At 31.5% G+C, this 20,358-nt stretch overlaps 1 protein-coding gene across 1 annotated transcript in view; it reads left to right on the top strand.

The window, feature by feature from the left end:
* The window catches only part of LOC143226813 (tRNA (32-2'-O)-methyltransferase regulator THADA-like), a 70,675-nt gene that overhangs the window by 8,767 nt on the left and 41,550 nt on the right, over positions 1-20,358 (top strand). Inside the window, exons 5-12 of the mRNA XM_076458252.1 lie at positions 7,519-7,722; positions 13,832-13,984; positions 15,418-15,527; positions 16,033-16,205; positions 17,199-17,374; positions 17,570-17,761; positions 19,064-19,206; positions 19,778-19,915. Coding sequence (XP_076314367.1) covers positions 7,519-7,722; positions 13,832-13,984; positions 15,418-15,527; positions 16,033-16,205; positions 17,199-17,374; positions 17,570-17,761; positions 19,064-19,206; positions 19,778-19,915 — 1,289 coding nt within the window. The remainder of the gene's footprint in view (positions 1-7,518; positions 7,723-13,831; positions 13,985-15,417; positions 15,528-16,032; positions 16,206-17,198; positions 17,375-17,569; positions 17,762-19,063; positions 19,207-19,777; positions 19,916-20,358) is intronic.

Here is a 20,358-nt window from a genome sequence, read left to right as displayed (position 1 = left end):
CTATATATAACTGTCTGTTTCACATTTTGTTTATCATTTTCCTATATATAACTATGTCTGTATCACATTTTGTTTATCATTTTCCCATATATAACTGTCTGTTTCACATTTTGTGTATCATTTTCCTATATATAACTGTCTGTTTCACATTTTGTTTATCATTTTCCTATATATAACTGTCTGTTTCACATTTTGTTTATCATTTTCCTATATATAACTGTCTGTTTCACATTTTGTTTATCATTTTCCTGTATATAACTATGTCTGTTTCACATTTTCTTTATCATTTTCCTATATATAACTATGTCTGTTTCACATTTTGTTTATCATTTTCCTATATATAACTATGTCTGTTTCACATTTTCTTTATCATTTTCCTATATATAACTGTCTGTTTCACATTTTGTTTATCATTTTCCTGTATATAACTATGTCTGTTTCACATTTTGTTTATCATTTTCCTGTATATAACTATGTCTGTTTCACATTTTGTTTATCATTTTCCTATATATAACTATGTCTGTATCACATTTTGTTTATCATTTTCCTATATATAACTATGTCTGTATCACATTTTGTTTATCATTTTCCTATATATCACTATGTCTGTTTCACATTTTGTTTATCATTTTCCTATATATAACTATGTCTGTATCACATTTTGTTTATCATTTTCCTGTATATAACTGTCTGTTTCACATTTTGTTTATCATTTTCCTATATATAACTGTCTGTTTCACATTTTGTTTATCATTTTCCTATATATAACTGTCTGTTTCACATTTTGTTTATCATTTTCCTATATATAACTGTCTGTTTCACATTTTGTTTATCATTTTCCTATATATAACTGCCTGTTTCACATTTTGTGTATCATTTTCCTATATATAACTGTTCGTTTCACATTTTTTGTTATCATTTTCCTATATATAACTGTCTGTTTCACATTTTGTTTATCATTTTCCTATATATAACTGTCTGTTTCACATTTTGTTTATCATTTTCCTATATATAACTGCCTGTTTCACATTTTGTGTATCATTTTCCTATATATAACTATGTCTGTTTCACATTTTGTTTATCATTTTCCTATATATAACTGTCTGTTTCACATTTTGTTTATCATTTTCCTGTATATAACTGTCTGTTTCACATTTTGTTTATCATTTTCCTATATATAACTGTCTGTTTCACATTTTGTTTATCATTTTCTCCTATATATAACTGTCTGTTTCACATTTTGTTTATCATTTTCCTATATATAACTGCCTGTTTCACATTTTGTGTATCATTTTCCTATATATAACTATGTCTGTTTCACATTTTGTTTATCATTTTCCTATATATAACTATGTCTGTTTCACATTTTGTTTATCATTTTCCTATATATAACTATGTCTGTTTCACATTTTGTTTATCATTTTCCTATATATAACTGTCTGTTTCACATTTTGTTTATCATTTTCCTGTATATAACTATCTGTTTCACATTTTGTTTATCATTTTCCTGTATATAACTGTCTGTTTCACATTTTGTTTATCATTTTCCTGTATATAACTGTCTGTTTCACATTTTGTTTATCATTTTCCTGTATATAACTATGTTTCACATTTTGTGTATCATTTTCCTGTATATAACTATGTCTGTTTCACATTTTGTTTATCATTTTCCTATATATAACTATGTCTGTTTCACATTTTGTTTATCATTTTCCTATATATAACTATGTTTCACATTTTGTTTATCATTTTCCTATATATAACTGTCTGTTGCACATTTTGTTTATCATTTTCCTATATATAACTGTCTGTTTCACATTTTGTTTATCATTTTCCTGTATATAACTATGTCTGTTTCACATTTTGTTTATCATTTTCCTGTATATAACTATGTCTGTTTCACATTTTGTTTATCATTTTCCTGTATATAACTGTCTGTTTCACATTTTGTTTATCATTTTCCTATATATAACTATGTCTGTTTCACATTTTGTTTATCATTTTCCTATATATAACTATGTCTGTTTCACATTTTGTTTATCATTTTCCTATATATAACTATGTTTCACATTTTGTTTATCATTTTCCTATATATAACTGTCTGTTTCACATTTTGTTTATCATTTTCCTATATATAACTATGTCTGTTTCACATTTTGTTTATCATTTTCCTGTATATAACTGTCTGTTTCACATTTTGTTTATCATTTTCCTGTATATAACTATGTCTGTTTCACATTTTGTTTATCATTTTCCTGTATATAACTGTCTGTTTCACATTTTGTTTATCATTTTCCTATATATAACTATGTCTGTTTCACATTTTGTTTATCATTTTCCTGTATATAACTGTCTGTTTCACATTTTTTTATCATTTTCCTGTATATAACTATGTCTGTTTCACATTTTGTTTATCATTTTCCTGTATATAACTATGTCTGTTTCACATTTTGTTTATCATTTTCCTATATATAACTGTCTGTTTCACATTTTGTTTATCATTTTCCTGTATATAACTGTCTGTTTCACATTTTGTTTATCATTTTCCTGTATATAACTGTCTGTTTCACATTTTGTTTATCATTTTCCTGTATATAACTATGTCTGTTTCACATTTTGTTTATCATTTTCCTGTATATAACTGTCTGTTTCACATTTTGTTTATCATTTTCCTATATATAACTGTCTGTTTCACATTTTGTTTATCATTTTCCTATATATAACTGTCTGTTTCACATTTTGTTTATCATTTTCCTGTATATAACTATGTCTGTTTCACATTTTTTTATCATTTTCCTATATATAACTGTCTGTTTCACATTTTGTTTATCATTTTCCTGTATATAACTATGTCTGTTTCACATTTTGTTTATCAATTTCCTGTATATAACTATGTCTGTTTCACATTTTGTTTATCATTTTCCTATATATAACTATGTCTGTTTCACATTTTGTTTATCATTTTCCTATATATAACTGTCTGTTTCACATTTTGTTTATCATTTTCCTGTATATAACTATGTCTGTTTCACATTTTGTTTATCATTTTCCTATATATAACTATGTCTGTTTCACATTTTGTTTATCATTTTCCTGTATATAACTATGTCTGTTTCACATTTTGTTTATCATTTTCCTGTATATAACTATCTGTTTCACATTTTGTTTATCATTTTCCTGTATATAACTGTCTGTTTCACATTTTGTTTATCATTTTCCTGTATATAACTATGTTTCACATTTTGTGTATCATTTTCCTGTATATAACTATGTCTGTTTCACATTTTGTTTATCATTTTCCCATATATAACTGTCTGTTTCACATTTTGTGTATCATTTTCCTATATATAACTGTCTGTTTCACATTTTGTTTATCATTTTCCTATATATAACTGTCTGTTTCACATTTTGTTTATCATTTTCCTATATATAACTGTCTGTTTCACATTTTGTTTATCATTTTCCTGTATATAACTATGTCTGTATCACATTTTGTTTATCATTTTCCTGTATATAACTGTCTGTTTCACATTTTGTTTATCATTTTCCTGTATATAACTGTCTGTTTCACATTTTGTTTATCATTTTCCTGTATATAACTATGTTTCACATTTTGTGTATCATTTTCCTGTATATAACTATGTCTGTTTCACATTTTGTTTATCATTTTCCTATATATAACTATGTCTGTTTCACATTTTGTTTATCATTTTCCTATATATAACTATGTTTCACATTTTGTTTATCATTTTCCTATATATAACTATGTCTGTTTCACATTTTGTTTATCATTTTCCTATATATAACTATGTCTGTTTCACATTTTGTTTATCATTTTCCTATATATAACTGTCTGTTTCACATTTTGTTTATCATTTTCCTGTATATAACTATGTCTGTATCACATTTTGTTTATCATTTTCCTGTATATAACTGTCTGTTTCACATTTTGTTTATCATTTTCCTGTATATAACTGTCTGTTTCACATTTTGTTTATCATTTTCCTATATATAACTGTCTGTTTCACATTTTGTTTATCATTTTCCTGTATATAACTATGTTTCACATTTTGTGTATCATTTTCCTGTATATAACTATGTCTGTTTCACATTTTGTTTATCATTTTCCTATATATAACTATGTCTGTTTCACATTTTGTTTATCATTTTCCTGTATATAACTGTCTGTTTCACATTTTGTTTATCATTTTCCTATATATAACTATGTCTGTTTCACATTTTGTTTATCATTTTCCTATATATAACTATGTCTGTTTCACATTTTGTTTATCATTTTCCTGTATATAACTATGTCTGTTTCACATTTTGTTTATCATTTTCCTGTATATAACTATGTCTGTTTCACATTTTGTTTATCATTTTCCTATATATAACTATGTCTGTTTCACATTTTGTTTATCATTTTCCTATATATAACTGTCTGTTTCACATTTTGTTTATCATTTTCCTGTATATAACTATGTCTGTTTCACATTTTGTTTATCATTTTCCTATATATAACTATGTCTGTTTCACATTTTGTTTATCATTTTCCTGTATATAACTATGTCTGTTTCACATTTTGTTTATCATTTTCCTGTATATAACTATCTGTTTCACATTTTGTTTATCATTTTCCTGTATATAACTGTCTGTTTCACATTTTGTTTATCATTTTCCTGTATATAACTATGTTTCACATTTTGTGTATCATTTTCCTGTATATAACTATGTCTGTTTCACATTTTGTTTATCATTTTCCCATATATAACTGTCTGTTTCACATTTTGTGTATCATTTTCCTATATATAACTGTCTGTTTCACATTTTGTTTATCATTTTCCTATATATAACTGTCTGTTTCACATTTTGTTTATCATTTTCCGATATATAACTGTCTGTTTCACATTTTGTTTATCATTTTCCTGTATATAACTATGTCTGTTTCACATTTTCTTTATCATTTTCCTATATATAACTGTCTGTTTCACATTTTGTTTATCATTTTCCTATATATAACTATGTCTGTTTCACATTTTCTTTATCATTTTCCTATATATAACTGTCTGTTTCACATTTTGTTTATCATTTTCCTGTATATAACTATGTCTGTTTCACATTTTGTTTATCATTTTCCTATATATAACTGTCTGTTTCACATTTTGTTTATCATTTTCCTGTATATAACTGTCTGTTTCACATTTTGTTTATCATTTTCCTATATATAACTGTCTGTTTCACATTTTGTTTATCATTTTCCTATATATAACTGCCTGTTTCACATTTTGTGTATCATTTTCCTATATATAACTGTCTGTTTCACATTTTGTTTATCATTTTCCTATATATAACTATGTCTGTTTCACATTTTGTTTATCATTTTCCTATATATAACTATGTCTGTTTCACATTTTGTTTATCATTTTCCTATATATAACTGTCTGTTTCACATTTTGTTTATCATTTTCCTGTATATAACTATGTCTGTATCACATTTTGTTTATCATTTTCCTGTATATAACTGTCTGTTTCACATTTTGTTTATCATTTTCCTGTATATAACTGTCTGTTTCACATTTTGTTTATCATTTTCCTGTATATAACTATGTTTCACATTTTGTGTATCATTTTCCTGTATATAACTATGTCTGTTTCACATTTTGTTTATCATTTTCCTATATATAACTATGTCTGTTTCACATTTTGTTTATCATTTTCCTATATATAACTATGTTTCACATTTTGTTTATCATTTTCCTATATATAACTATGTCTGTTTCACATTTTGTTTATCATTTTCCTATATATAACTATGTCTGTTTCACATTTTGTTTATCATTTTCCTATATATAACTGTCTGTTTCACATTTTGTTTATCATTTTCCTGTATATAACTATGTCTGTATCACATTTTGTTTATCATTTTCCTGTATATAACTGTCTGTTTCACATTTTGTTTATCATTTTCCTGTATATAACTGTCTGTTTCACATTTTGTTTATCATTTTCCTATATATAACTATGTCTGTTTCACATTTTGTTTATCATTTTCATGTATATAACTGTCTGTTTCACATTTTGTTTATCATTTTCCTGTATATAACTATGTCTGTTTCACATTTTGTTTATCATTTTCCTGTATATAACTGTCTGTTTCACATTTTTTTTTTATCATTTTCCTATATATAACTGTCTGTTTCACATTTTGTTTATCATTTTCCTGTATATAACTATGTCTGTTTCACATTTTGTTTATCATTTTCCTATATATAACTGTCTGTTTCACATTTTGTTTATCATTTTCCTGTGTATAACTATGTCTGTTTCACATTTTGTTTATCATTTTCCTGTATATAACTATGTCTGTTTCACATTTTGTTTATCATTTTCCTGTATATAACTGTCTGTTTCACATTTTTTTATCATTTTCCTATATATAACTGTCTGTTTCACATTTTGTTTATCATTTTCCTGTATATAACTATGTCTGTTTCACATTTTGTTTATCAATTTCCTATATATAACTGTCTGTTTCACATTTTGTTTATCATTTTCCTATATATAACTGTCTGTTTCACATTTTGTTTATCATTTTCCTGTATATAACTATGTCTGTTTCACATTTTGTTTATCATTTTCCTGTATATAACTATGTCTGTTTCACATTTTGTTTATCATTTTCCTATATTTGTGATTGATATTGAAAGTAAAACAAGTTACTTTTTCACTTATTGAAGTACTATTCTACACAGTTGTTTTTCTGTAGACTTACAAAAGTGGTATTGTATACAGTTGTTTTTCTGTAGACTTACAAAAGTGGTATTCTATACAGTTGTTTTTCTGTAGACTTACAAAAGTGGTATTCTATACAGTTGTTTTTCTGTAGACTTACAAAAGTGGTATTCTATACAGTTGTTTTTCTGTAGACTTACAAAAGTGGTATTGTATACAGTTGTTTTTCTGTAGACTTACAAAAGTGGTATTCTATACAGTTGTTTTTCTGTAGACTTACAAAAGTGGTGTTCTATACAGTTGTTTTTCTGTAGACTTACAAAAGTGGTATTGTATACAGTTGTTTTTCTGTAGACTTACAAAAGTGGTGTTCTATACAGTTGTTTTTCTGTAGACTTACAAAAGTGGTATTCTATACAGTTGTTTTTCTGTAGACTTACAAAAGTGGTGTTCTATACAGTTGTTTTTCTGTAGACTTACAAAAGTGGTATTGTATGCAGTTGTTTTTCTGTAGACTTACAAAAGTGGTATTGTATACAGTTGTTTTTCTGTAGACTTAGAAAAGTCGTATTGTATACAGTTGTTTTTCTGTAGACTTAGAAAAGTCGTATTGTATACAGTTGTTTTTCTGTAGACTTACAAAAGTGGTATTGTATACAGGTGTTTTTCTGTAGACTTACAAAAGTGGTATTGTATACAGGTGTTTTTCTGTAGACTTACAAAAGTGGTACAGATTGTTGAAGTTTTACCAAAGTCACATTTTTCGTTTTTTCTCTTCGATGCTAGAGCTGCCTTCTCTGATGGAGATTGAAACACTGAAAGACTTCTTATCCGACAATCTTAATATAGATAGCGGCCCATTTCGCTGCCAGCTGTTCAAACATGTCACAACATTTCTTGTTCGTATCAGAGATGGAGCACTAAGTTTGCTAGGTTTTAAGAAACAAAATTCATTTACCAACATTCCACCAGTATTGTGGGAAAATATTTGTAAGTATATTTAATGACTGCTGAAAAGAAATAAAATTATAGATTTATTACTTTTTAAATTTGGTAGTGCTTACTAAACTGTAGTACATATAAATATGATTAAAACAAGCAATTATAAACTTTAGGGATTTTTTTGAAGTTTTTTTCTTTTTATTTGCTTAACCTTTTGGTTTTATGCCTTTACCATGAGTATACATTTTATTCTAATGCACAAAGCAGGTATGTGTGTATTTAACTATGTATGTGGCCAAAATAATAAATACAAGGTGGCATCATTTCTTTGAATGGCACCACAAAGAAATATCCATAAAAAATTTCTCACTTTATGTATTCAAGATTCAGACAGAAAAGTAACATAATGTGCGACAACCACTTTGTTATCATGGAACACAGTTTTAAATAAAACTACACTTCTTGCAACAGAAACACAACTTTCATTAAGACTGTACTGAGGGTTTTATTATATCTTTATTGATGTAGTTTGCAAATATACTACTAAAAATGTTTCTTAAAATTACTATCTATATTTTTTTTCAGTTTGAGGGTTCCAGGTTCGAATCCCCATCACACCACACACACTTGGCCTTTCAGCTGTGCGGGCATTATAATGTAATGGTCAATCCCACTATTCGTTGATAAAAGAGTATTCCAAGCTGGTTGGTAGTTATGACTAGCTGCCTTCCCTCTAGTCTTACACTAGTACATTAGGTACAGCTAGCGCAGATAGCTCTCAAAATTCAAACCAAACCAAATACCATTCAAGCTAAAATAAAAACTTTCTTTGTTTGATTCAATTCATAAAGTTACACATGTTCAGCAATTTAATTGCTTGACAAGAGGCCTCAGGTCCTCCAGGACATGACACAGAGGGGTCAGTGTCAGAATCTGACTCCCTGCGTACTTCACTAGTCCCCTATCATTTGTCTCGGCATGGCCAGGTGGTTAATGCACTCGACTCATAATTTGAGGGTCACGGGTTTAAAATCCCATCGCACTAAACATGCTCGCCTTTTCAGCCATGAGAGTGTTATAATATGACTATCAATCCCACTATTCATTGGTAAAAGAATAGCTCAAGAGTTGACGGTGGGAGGTGATAACTAGCTGCCTTGTCTCTAGTCTTACGCTGCTATGTTAGGGACGGCTAGTGCAGATAGCTCTCAAGTAGCTTTGCACAAAATTCAAAACAAACAAATCCCATGCAATACTTCCCAGAAAAAATCATTTTTGTTTTCTTAGAAATGATTCACTTTTTCAAAATATTTTCAGTGAGGTATGAATTACTATGATTAGCAATTACTAACACAAACAGTCACCTACAGGGTGGCATTTCTGCTGGTATTATATAATTAACTATATCACTCCAGTTAATATTGTCTGTTATGGAAAATTAATGCTCTAAGTGAAGGCGTAAAGTTGAAATGTTGAGTTAACAGAGATGTCTTTGATAGATTCTCAGGAACTAAAGGTAGTGTAATTTTTTTTTAGTTTTATTGATGCTTTTATTTCTACTATCTGATGCTCGGTTATTGTAAGAATCTGGTTAAACATAAGCAATCATGATATGTCAGAAAAAATATTACAGTTAGAATAACTGAGTGTTATTGGAGGTGTATTCATAATGCTAGGCCCTTTGAGGTGGATTCTTGTACAAGGTTCTTTACTTTCAGTTTACTTCCTTTAGGATTTAAACATCCTCCCTTATGGTCAGTTGGATGTTTCCAATGGGTGTTGTGGACGTAGTGTCTGATGCTGGTGTTTGGGTATAGTGCTCACCAAACCCTGGTATTGCTGCAGTGTCCTTGTTTGGTGTTGTAGTGCGTCCCCTTACAGGGCTCCATGGTAAGTGTGGATGGTAGGCACTAAAATGTATTGCCTTTATTATGGATATCCCGGTCACAAAAAAAAAGAAGCAGATTATCAGAAAATGACCCTGCATGGATTAATGGTCACTTTCACAGTCATTTACTGTACCTTGATTTCTGGTTATGCATTCCTTGTCCAAGAGATACTTAGGACAGCTATCTCCCTTTTTTATTCAAAAGGAATTAGAAGGGCTTGCTGGCTTCCCCAAGTCAGTAAATAAATTGTGTTCCGCAGACATTTTGGTGGAAACAACTTCAACACAATATACTAAACTCCTCTTGAAATTGAAATCCATTGAGGATACACCCAATGAGATTACTCCCCCATGTAACTTTGAATTGTTCCAGAGGAGTTATAGTTGAGAGGGATTTAAATTAAGGACATTCCCAAGTCAAAGATCTTTCGTGATTTCTCGAGCCAAGGCATTTCTGGGGTGTGCTGAATCTCCACTCACATACAGAATTATGATGCCTTCTACTGTTCTGATACTGATGTTTACATCACTGTGTCCTCCCTATCACAGTCAAAACAAGTTATCTGAACTGTAAGGTGCAGCCATACATTCCCAACCATCTCAGCTGTTTCCAGTGTCAACATTTCGATCATTCAAAGACATCATGTCATGGTTCTTTTACATGTGCTCATTGTGATGGAAAGATCATGATGCCTACAAGCAGGGGAGAAAGAGGCGCAACATTTGAAGACTATAAACAATATTTCCTTCCCAGAACCTCTGAAGTTACTGTCCCCCCCACTCCATCTCAGACATTTGCTGCTGCACTCTATTCCACTGTCATAGTGGGAGTGCAGACAGATATTTCTGTGCCTCCAACAGAGTTGTTTGTAAAACATCTGAAGAGTCTTTTGCCCTCCATAGTAAAAAGAGTTGATGAATCTACATCTACTTCCATCTCCATATCTGCCACTCCTTCCAATGACTGTCCAGGTTCACTTCCTTTGGCTTTGGATGTTTCCTCAAGTCAGTGCTCCTCTGCAGGCCTAAGATGCAAAACAGTTATTCGTTAACACCCTATGTTGCTGGAATCTTTGTCCACAGACAGAGACCTGCCTACTTCACTCAGGGCAGGGTGTATGGAGGTCAATAGACCTCTGTTCCATAAAGAATAAAAACATGGTCAAAAACAGAAGGAGTCCCTCTCCCATTGTCATCTATATAAATAAAAACGGCCACTTTGATACAGTGGAACTGTTGGTGTTTTCACTTGATTGTGGATGACAATTAAGGATTTTTGATTGATTCTTACCATTCTGTGTCTCTCTTCTTACAGGAAACATTTCTGAAACCTGCTGATGCAGTCACCTTTTGGCAGTTTTCTTTGTACAAAAATGATAGGTTGTGTGATGGGCAAGTGCATGGAAGGGGGGCACTGCTGGTCAGTCAGTAAGTGCCCCACCCTGTCTTTGCCATTCAATATGCACTTGGAAGCCATAACCATTCGTGTTTTCTTGAGTTGTACCATCACTATTTGTTCTCTCTACCTGACTCTTGAAGAGACCTATGATTAGCCAGACTTTGATGCCCTCACTGAGCAGTTACCATCACCCTTTTTTAATCCTGGGAATTTTAATGGACATAACCCCCTCTGGGGTGGACTGATATTGATGAGGAGGGGTCATTCCATAGAGCATATGTTCTTGGATCGTAACATTTCTTTCATCAATTCTGGTTTTTATATTTATTTTCATGCACCTAGTCAGTCTTTTACTGTTATTGATCCCTCTGTCTGCTCCCCTTCACTTTTAATTTTCTTGGTGGGTTGGCAGTAACCCATGGGGCAGTGAAAATTTTCCTGTCATTTTCAGAGAGACTGGCTGTGGTCAATGCCACCCAAACTATTAGTCTTTATGGAAGATGGAACAGGCCAACTAGTCCTTTTTCACTGCTCTCTTAGAACTTGATCATGCTATTATCTGTAAGCCATTGAAAGATAACTGCATAGCAGCAGTGACTGACTATTGTCCAGGCAGCTGCTCAGTTTATTCCTAAAATCTTAACGTGTTTTTCTCAGTATCCTCGTTCATGGTGGAATCCTATTTGCCACATGGCATAGAAGGATAAAAAAATATGAATTAGGGATACCTTTAGTGTAGGTATCCCACATTGTAAACCACATTACTTTTCAGTGGGCCCATATACATGCTTAGCAGGTGAGACATCAAAGCCAGAAGAAATCTTGAAATAAATACACATCTAGCATTTCTTCTACCACCAGTTTCAAAGTTGTATGGGAACAAGATTCAAAAGGTTACTGGACAGTAAACTTCTGCATCCTTTTGATCTTGCTCTCTGATGGCCAGCTGATGCTCAGAGCATCACTGATACTTTTGGTGAAAGCTTTTCTCATGCGTTTAGCACTTCTGCTTCATCCCCCACCTTCTTAGCCATCAAAACATAAGTAGAGCAATAACCTCTTTCCCTTTGGGCTGATCATCAGTATGACTATAATTGCTTGTTTATGCTGGTGGAACTCAAGCTTGCTCTTCATCAGTCTGGCAGAACATCGGTTGAACCTATTGATATTCACTACAAGATACTTCGCCATCTCTCTCCTAACTCTCTTGCTAATCCTTTGGTTGTTTTTGACCAGATCTGGCAGTAGAATGTTGTTCTTGATGCTTGTCACCATGTTGTTGGCCCTCCTTTTTCCTGAGCCTGGGAGGATCCCAAGATTCTTTCAAATTACTCTCCAACTGATTTGACGAGCTATCTCTGCAAGATTTTAGAGAGGATGGTCAATGATAATCTTGTTTGGTTCTTCAAATTAAACAACCTCTTCTCGCCCACCCAGTGTGGGTTCCATTGACAGTGTTCCACCATGGATTACTTGATTTGACTTTACACGTAAATTAAGGAAGCTTTTCTTGAGCGACAACATCATTTCTGTGTTCTTTTATTTTGAGAAAGTTTTACAATACTATGCAGAGGTATGGTATCCTGTGAGATCTCCACTCATACAGGTTACATAGACATATGCCAATTGTTATTAAACATTTTTTAATGGACTCTCAATTTGAAGATCGTGTGGGTTTTACCTTCTCCTGTTCTTTCCCACAGGTACTTAGAGTCCCTCAGGGCTGTGTCTTGAGTATCACACTTTTCATTATAAAGATTGATACCATCAGTGGTCTCTATGTTGACAACTTCCATATCTCATGTCAGTCATGAAGTGTGAAGTGTTTTGAATGACAGTTTCAGTCATTTACTGAAGTGGACCACAGCAGACGGTTTTACCTATTCTCATTCCAAAACTGTTTGCATGCACTTCTGCTGCTAATGTGGTATTCACCCTAATTTTGAGCTCCATCTTGGAAAAGTTGTGCTTCCTTCGGTGCCCAAGACAAAGCTCTTGGGGCTTATATTAGATCATAAACTGACATCTTTCCACAAATCTAACAGCTACATGTCAAGTGTACAAGGGCACTCAACATACTCTGTGTCCTCTCTTCCACCTCTTGGGAAACAGCTCAATATTCTGTGCTAAAAAATCTATTGTACCTTCATTTCATCAAAACTGCTATGGGTCTATGCCTCTGCCAAGACCTTGGCCTTGAAGATGTTGGACCCTATTCACCATCAGGGTCTTTGGCTCTGCAGAGGGGCCTTCTGCACTTCTCCAGTCCAAGAGTTTGTATACTGAATCTCATGAACTACCTCTACAACTTAATGTTTGCAATTGTCTTTACTGTACTCTTCAAAACTTCAATTATTACCACAGCATTCCACCTGAAGTTGTGTTTTCCTTTCTAAGTGGCCATGCTTTTTTCAGAATAGAGGGTCTGCTATTGTTTCTTTTGGTCTTTGTATCCAAGTACAGTTGGATGAATTGGGTCTGATCTTATATAAACTTGCTATATCCACTGGCCAGTTCATTCCACCACGTTCTATAACTATTCCCAGATGTGACCTAATTGGAAATATTACTTTCTATTTACCAAACATCTTTTGAACCATCTTTCCATTCCCATTTATACAGATGGTTTGGTGCTAGATCTAATCACAAGAAATTTCATTCCTAGCTTTGAATGTACAGATTTGGCGATTGGTTGCTAGACCTAATCGCAACAAATCTCATTCTTGGGTTTGAATTTTGAAGACTGTTTATTGGCTGCTAGACCAAATCACAAGAAATCTCATTCCTTGGTTTGAATCTTTTGGGTATTGTTGATTAGTTTGCTAGATCTAATCACAAGGAATCTAATTCTTAGCTTTTATATTTTTCAGGTTTTGTTGATTGGCTGTTAGATTTAATCACAAGGAACCTTATTCCTGGATCATCCTTTCAGCGTCGCCACTCGTGCTTATCCATTTATCTTGTTACCATGGAAACATTTTGTTCCGAACCAAGTCCTCAGAGGAAAAAGGGAGTTCCTCCAGGTAAACTGTTTTCAAATAGTACTGAAGCTTTCAGTTGTTATAGAACTTTGTAACATTCTGATTTCTCAAGTATCATGTTTTTCAACATGATTGATGACTGATTGTTTGAGTTAATTCTATAATGAACAATATAAAATAATTACTGTGTTGGCTTTGGTAAGAAAATAAATTTCCGTGTTGTTGGGTGTTCTCATTTAATTCTGAGTTAAAAGCATTTAAATTATCACATTGTAATAAAGATTTTTTACTGAAAATGATTGGTGATAAAAGAATATTTACTAATAAAAATTTTTTAAAGAGATTGACCGTAACAATTCACCATAAGAGCTCAGAGCTGATTGGTTAACATAGAAGTCATCTCAACTGAAACGGGCAGTGAAACATAAGAATGTGATATTTATAGGATGGGTTTAGTTCTGTAAACAAAATACCAATAGAAACAAACTTTATGTGGTGACATACACGATGTTTATAAATATTCATGTACTGATCCAGTTTAGTGTTTTCTGACCATTATTGTTCCTTTCAACAAACATTTAGTGCTTGTGTCCCCCTCTAATAAATTTTTAATACAAGTACCAAAACAATTAACAAGATGTATTAGGGTGGGCATTGTTTGCTTCAAATACTCCCATGCCATGACTCCTGTTCAAACATGTTGAAAGAAAAAAACATTATTTATTATGGTTTAATTTTTATAAATGTAACTTTGAAACCATCAAAACATTTCTCTCCATTCCAAAATTTACTGGCCCCCTCAATTTTAAAACTTTTCACTAGGGGTTTTACTAACCAGATAGAGAAACTTATTCAGTCCATAATAATCTCCCAGTAATCTTAGTGGAAGCTATTTCAAGTTATGTTTATAGGCTTGTCCTCAATATCTAAGTGCTCATTGTTGAAGTGAGTGAAATGTTTGTGTGTGTACATTCTGGGAACATCTATAATATTAGAATTATCACAAAGTTAAGAGTTCAAAAGATACTAGAAATGAAACACTTTTGAATAAAGCACTATTTTTCTTCATAAGTAAAAAGAATTATGATATATTTGAAAGTGTTTGAGTATTTTTTACTCTACTGTGAATAAGGTGGCATTTTTGTTCTTTGTAGGTCAGCTGTCACCTTGCATATCTCTGAACTAAAATTTAAAGTATATTTATAAAAATATATATATATAAATGAAAGTATCCTGTAAAATGAAAGTAGTTACCCTATTGCATCAGTTATCTTTATTTTTTTAATGGACTGATATGTTCTCATTTCCTGATAAGACATTTACATTCAGCTATGCATGAAATGAGTGTATGGAGTTGAAATGTGAGATGCTTGTAAATATATTAAACAGGAACTTTTTTATGTTTACAGTAATAAAAAGAACACAAGCTTGTTTGTAATGTTTCTGGTTTGCTGTTTTTTTTTTTTATCTTACAGCTAAAACCCATCTACTTGTCCAGTTTGTCCAAAGCAATGGAAACTGGAACTTCTTTACTGTGCCAATATTGTATGCTATTATGACCTGTATGATGGACAGGGTTGATGAGGTAGAGTAAAACAGTGTCAAAAATACTCCTCAAATTAATTAATTATTTAAATGACAAAATTTAATTGTAAACTTGTAGTCTGTACCTTAGTTAATTTTTGTAAATTGTATGGAAATTTGTATTTTAAAATGTGTATGGTTTATGTTTGTCAGTCTGGTGATTAATCTGTTTCAGTGGAATTTTCCAAAAGTCTGTTTTGTTTTAAGTGATATGTAGAATGTGTACAGTGATTAGTGTGTGTTTGAGGATTTTAAGTCTCTGTCTATAATGGAAGACAGTTTTTTAATTATAAAAATTTGTTATGACTTTATGGTAGCTTAGTTCTTGTTCAAGTTTTAGTTTTTAAAAGGTGTTTCATAGTTTGTGACAAAGTAAAGGTTTCCTTTAAAAGTATTTGATAACTTGTATTAACTGTTACTGTTTCAAATTATTTTATTTCCATTTCATGACTGTGTCACAAAGGTTGGTAGAAATATTTTTTTTTTATAATTAATAAATGTAACAGATAAAAGAACTTGCAGTTAAAATCCTTGAAGACTACTTTTTGTGGCCACCACCAGATGGCAGCTTGCATTCATTAAGTGAAGATATGTTAGCATCGGCATTAAGATTGTGCAACAGTCCTCATGTGCAAGAATGTGACACTGGAGCTTTCATCCATCGTTTGTTATTCATCAGGTTAGGGCCACTTATTTTTTCAGATATGTTTGGGGTGTTTTTGCATTATCAGAGTTTTACTTCCAGAGGCTGACAGACACTAACTTCGTCAGGTTGTTGAAATATTATTAATTATTTAGCCTGATGAAGACAAATGCAGTTAACACATTGAGTGAAACTTCCAAGGTGTTGTTGTCAACAGCACAGTGGGAATAAACTGACATCCTGTTTATCCATATCTAAGTATAGATCCTTATAATCTGGAGACAAGAATAATTTTTATTTAAATAGCTAAATTTGTGTTAATCAGTTCAGTTTTGAATTAAGTAATTCTGTATTTATATATTTATGTAAGTCCTCTGGTGGTTTAAGTACTGGACATGCAGTACAAAATCCCAGGTTCAGTTTTGAATTAAGTAATTCTGTATTTATATATTTATGTAAGTCCTCTGGTGGTTTAACTAAGTACTGGACATGCAGTACAAAATCCCAGGTTTAGTTTTGAATTAAGTAATTCTGTATTTATATATTTATGTAAGTCCTCTGGTGGTTTAACTAAGTACTGGACATGCAGTACAAAATCCCATGTTCAGTTTTCTGGTGTTGGTATAGTATAGTTAGCCCCTGTGAAGTTTTGCACCTAAACATATATATATGTATGTATTTATGTTGTTTGTTATAAGAAGAAATAATCCAAAACAAAAATTAAAAACTGCAACAGTTGAAAGGATACCAGGGTACATAATGTGGGATATAAAATGTATCCTAAGTGACTGTAGAAGTGGGACTGCTGTGGGAATAAACTGTCAATCTTTGTTTAGACTTGTTTTTGGTTTTTACAAACTAACATTAGTCACAGGTTTGGAGTTACAGTGCTTTGTTTTGATTTTATTTTGTGTTACTTGTCAGTATTAATATTGTCTTCACATCCATATAATCTGCACATGCACACAATGTTAAATATTTTTGTATTCAGTAGTAATTTATGGTTAATTGTTTTTTTTCATGTTCTAGATGTGTAGTAAGATCCAAGATGCAGATTAGCTGGACTCACAAAAAAATATTGACTGGTACTCTGGATTCTAACCCTGAACTGGACTACCTGACAGAGCTTCTGAGAATGGCAGAGGAACAGTTTTCTTTGGCTGAGAATAACTTACTGAAAGCTGCATCAAACACCCCAGTACATGGTACTTTTAACAGTTTTTGTATCTTACTAAGAGTAAGGTAACATTAAAACCTGTTTGGAAGTTGAAATAGTACCTACAAATGGAACTTAAAAGACCATTTTAAAATTTTTTTTATGAATTGGTAATTCAGAGTTTAAGCATTTAAAAGGAAAAAGACAGAGGCATAGTTAACGTGAAACATTACTTAACTGCCAGGTATACTTCATGCTCTGCATCGAGTCATGACAGATAAACCTGAAGCTCTGAGTCATTTACTAGAATCAATTCCTGGAGATGAGCTAACCCTCATAAAGATGCAACATTTGATGACAAATGTGTTTGATCTCTGTGACAACATTGTGAAGCTGATGTTAGAGGCCATGGGCTCAGGGAGTGATGTAAGCAAAGGTTAGCATCTTATTTATTTACTGTTACTGAATGTTATCATATTGATAAAGGAATTTGAAGTCTGTTACCCAGGTAATTTTAATTTAAATGTTTGTCATTCACAAAAGTAACTGTTAGTCCTAGTTATAATATTGTGTATAGTTTTAAAACATGATGGTATTGTTTATAACTTATATATTTGAGAAAGGCTGGTATGGGTAGTGAAGGTGCTAATAGAGGAGTGAACAATGTTTCGATCTTTTTCTGTCATTGTTAGGTTCACAAAGAAAGAAAGAGGTAACTGACCAGTAGCTGACCACATGTTGAAGGCGGTTGTGTAATTGAGTGTAGGAATGTAGAGGGCGTGCTTAGATATTGGATACATTTATTAATATAGGCATAAAGGTGTTCCTTTATATTGGTTTATTTTGGGCTTACGTTGTATAAGTCTTCTTTAATTTTGGGTTTGTTTATGTTTGTTTCTTTATTTAGTATTTGGTTGTTTTCTATGGTTATGATGTGTTTATTTGACTTGCAGTGTTCAAAAACTTGTGAAGGTGACTTTTTGGGTTCTTTGAATCTGGTTTCCATTGTTCAACTTGTTTCTCCAATATAGAAGTCGTGGCAGTTATCACGTATTTTATAAATAATGTTGATGTTGTATTGTTTTTAACTGTCAATCCCAGTTATAATATTGTATATGGTTTTGAAACATGATGGTATTGTTTAAAAATTTTTCTAGTAAAACTAATACTGTAGAAAAAATGAACTATTGTGGTAATATATATATATATATATATATAAATTGTTCTTCACTCTTAAAAGCTGTGTATTTAAAAATAAACACCCCAGGGACTGAAATGTTGTACTTGTTCTAAACAGAAATCGTACTTATTGTAAAAGCCGTAACTTGTAATAGAATATATTTAATTAGTAAGTAAGTTCAAAACAAAAGTGTTATATAAATAAATGTTCATGTATGTGTGTATCTGCTTCATGTGCATTTTATTGATCAATCAGTACCAAACTTGAAACAGGATAACATGAGGAAGGTTATTCACAGAATTCTTGAAAACAGTACGTCTTTGTTTTCAGTACTGGTACCTTTATGTATTTATTGTTTATTATGTTAAGTAAAAAAATAGATGCACGAATTCCAATCCTTTGTAACAAAAAGATTTATATTTCACTCAGATCTGCCAACTTAGTGATCCATAAGGGTATTGTGAAATTATTTATTGGAGACAGGAAATGTATATATCTATGTATTGTTTTATATAAAAGTTTCTATAATATATTTTTTTCTGTGTTCTATTTGTACAGAGGTAGCACCATCATTTGAAGAGATGGGTATTTCTCTACAAAATGTGGCTCACAAGTTTCGGGAAAACCAGATCTTGGAGGATGATCCAGCTCTGCCTCATGATTACCAGCTTCTGATATCTTGTTGTTGGCAGTCCATTAAGGTTGGTAGATAAACTTTTGTGGTTCTTGAGTAATTTTTTACAGTTTTTAAGATCCATGAATTGAGAAATCGGTGATAAGAACCCTTTTGCTTAATCACAAATAATATATACAAATCAGATGTCTTCAGTGATGTTGAAAAAACTCACTTATAGAGAAAGATATACATGTAAAAACGATTTATTTGGATTGAGAAATTTTTTTATGTGGAGGAGCGAACAACATTTCAACCTTTTCTCAACCCAAATGAACCGTTTTTACAAGTATATTTTTAAACCAGATGTCTTGTATTATGTAATAATCTATTTTATCAATCTCTTTATTATGTAACCAAGCAGTTTAAATGATGTAATGCCAATACTTATATTATGGTAGTTTTATAAAGAATTACCAAAGTGTAAAAAAATAAACTGTTTAATTATCCTGGTGTTTCTTTTGTGTACTTTAATACCACATAGTTCTTTATCAACAAATTCCAGCAAGCTAGAACATTTATAGCTAATGTCAGTACTAAATATGCTTGTTTATCTTCAGATCTATAATACTTAGTAACTACGTTTTTCTTTCGTCTAGGAAAGTTGTTTTTTTCTGGCCGATCTTATTACAGTCATGTTTACGGAGCACCCTAAGCTGAAACATTTTATTGACCATGCCTTAGTACAAAAAGCTGTAAACTGTATGGTTTCTGTCCTGATGAGATGTCGGCACAAGGTTCTTTTCATTTTGTTAACTAGATTAAAAGTTTTACGGTACAAATTGTATGGAAAATAGAGAGAAATTACTACATGAATGTTAACAATAAAGAGTATTAGTGACAAAAGTTCATTACAATAAGATAAAAAGATGAAAAGGTTATGATTAAGTGCTACTGCTGAACACTTTGATTTCTATTACAACAAATCTACGAAGAATAGCCATTGCCAATGTTAGACCACACATATAAAGACTTCCACAGATCTTATTTTGCTTGTGGACATGAGCTGATATGACCATTTTAATCACATCAAAGGCTTCAAAAATTCATTGGAACTGCATAAAAGACTTTCACAGGTGTGAGATTATATAAATGATGATGTTTTCCACTCTTTTGACCATCCTTATAAACCACAGCTCTTGATTTAGAGTTTTGGTTTGACCATTCTTATAAACCACAG

This window comes from Tachypleus tridentatus, chromosome 9 (assembly GCF_004210375.1).
Source record: "Tachypleus tridentatus isolate NWPU-2018 chromosome 9, ASM421037v1, whole genome shotgun sequence".
NCBI lineage: Eukaryota > Metazoa > Arthropoda > Merostomata > Xiphosura > Limulidae > Tachypleus > Tachypleus tridentatus.
This window is presented reverse-complemented; position numbering and strand designations above follow the sequence as displayed.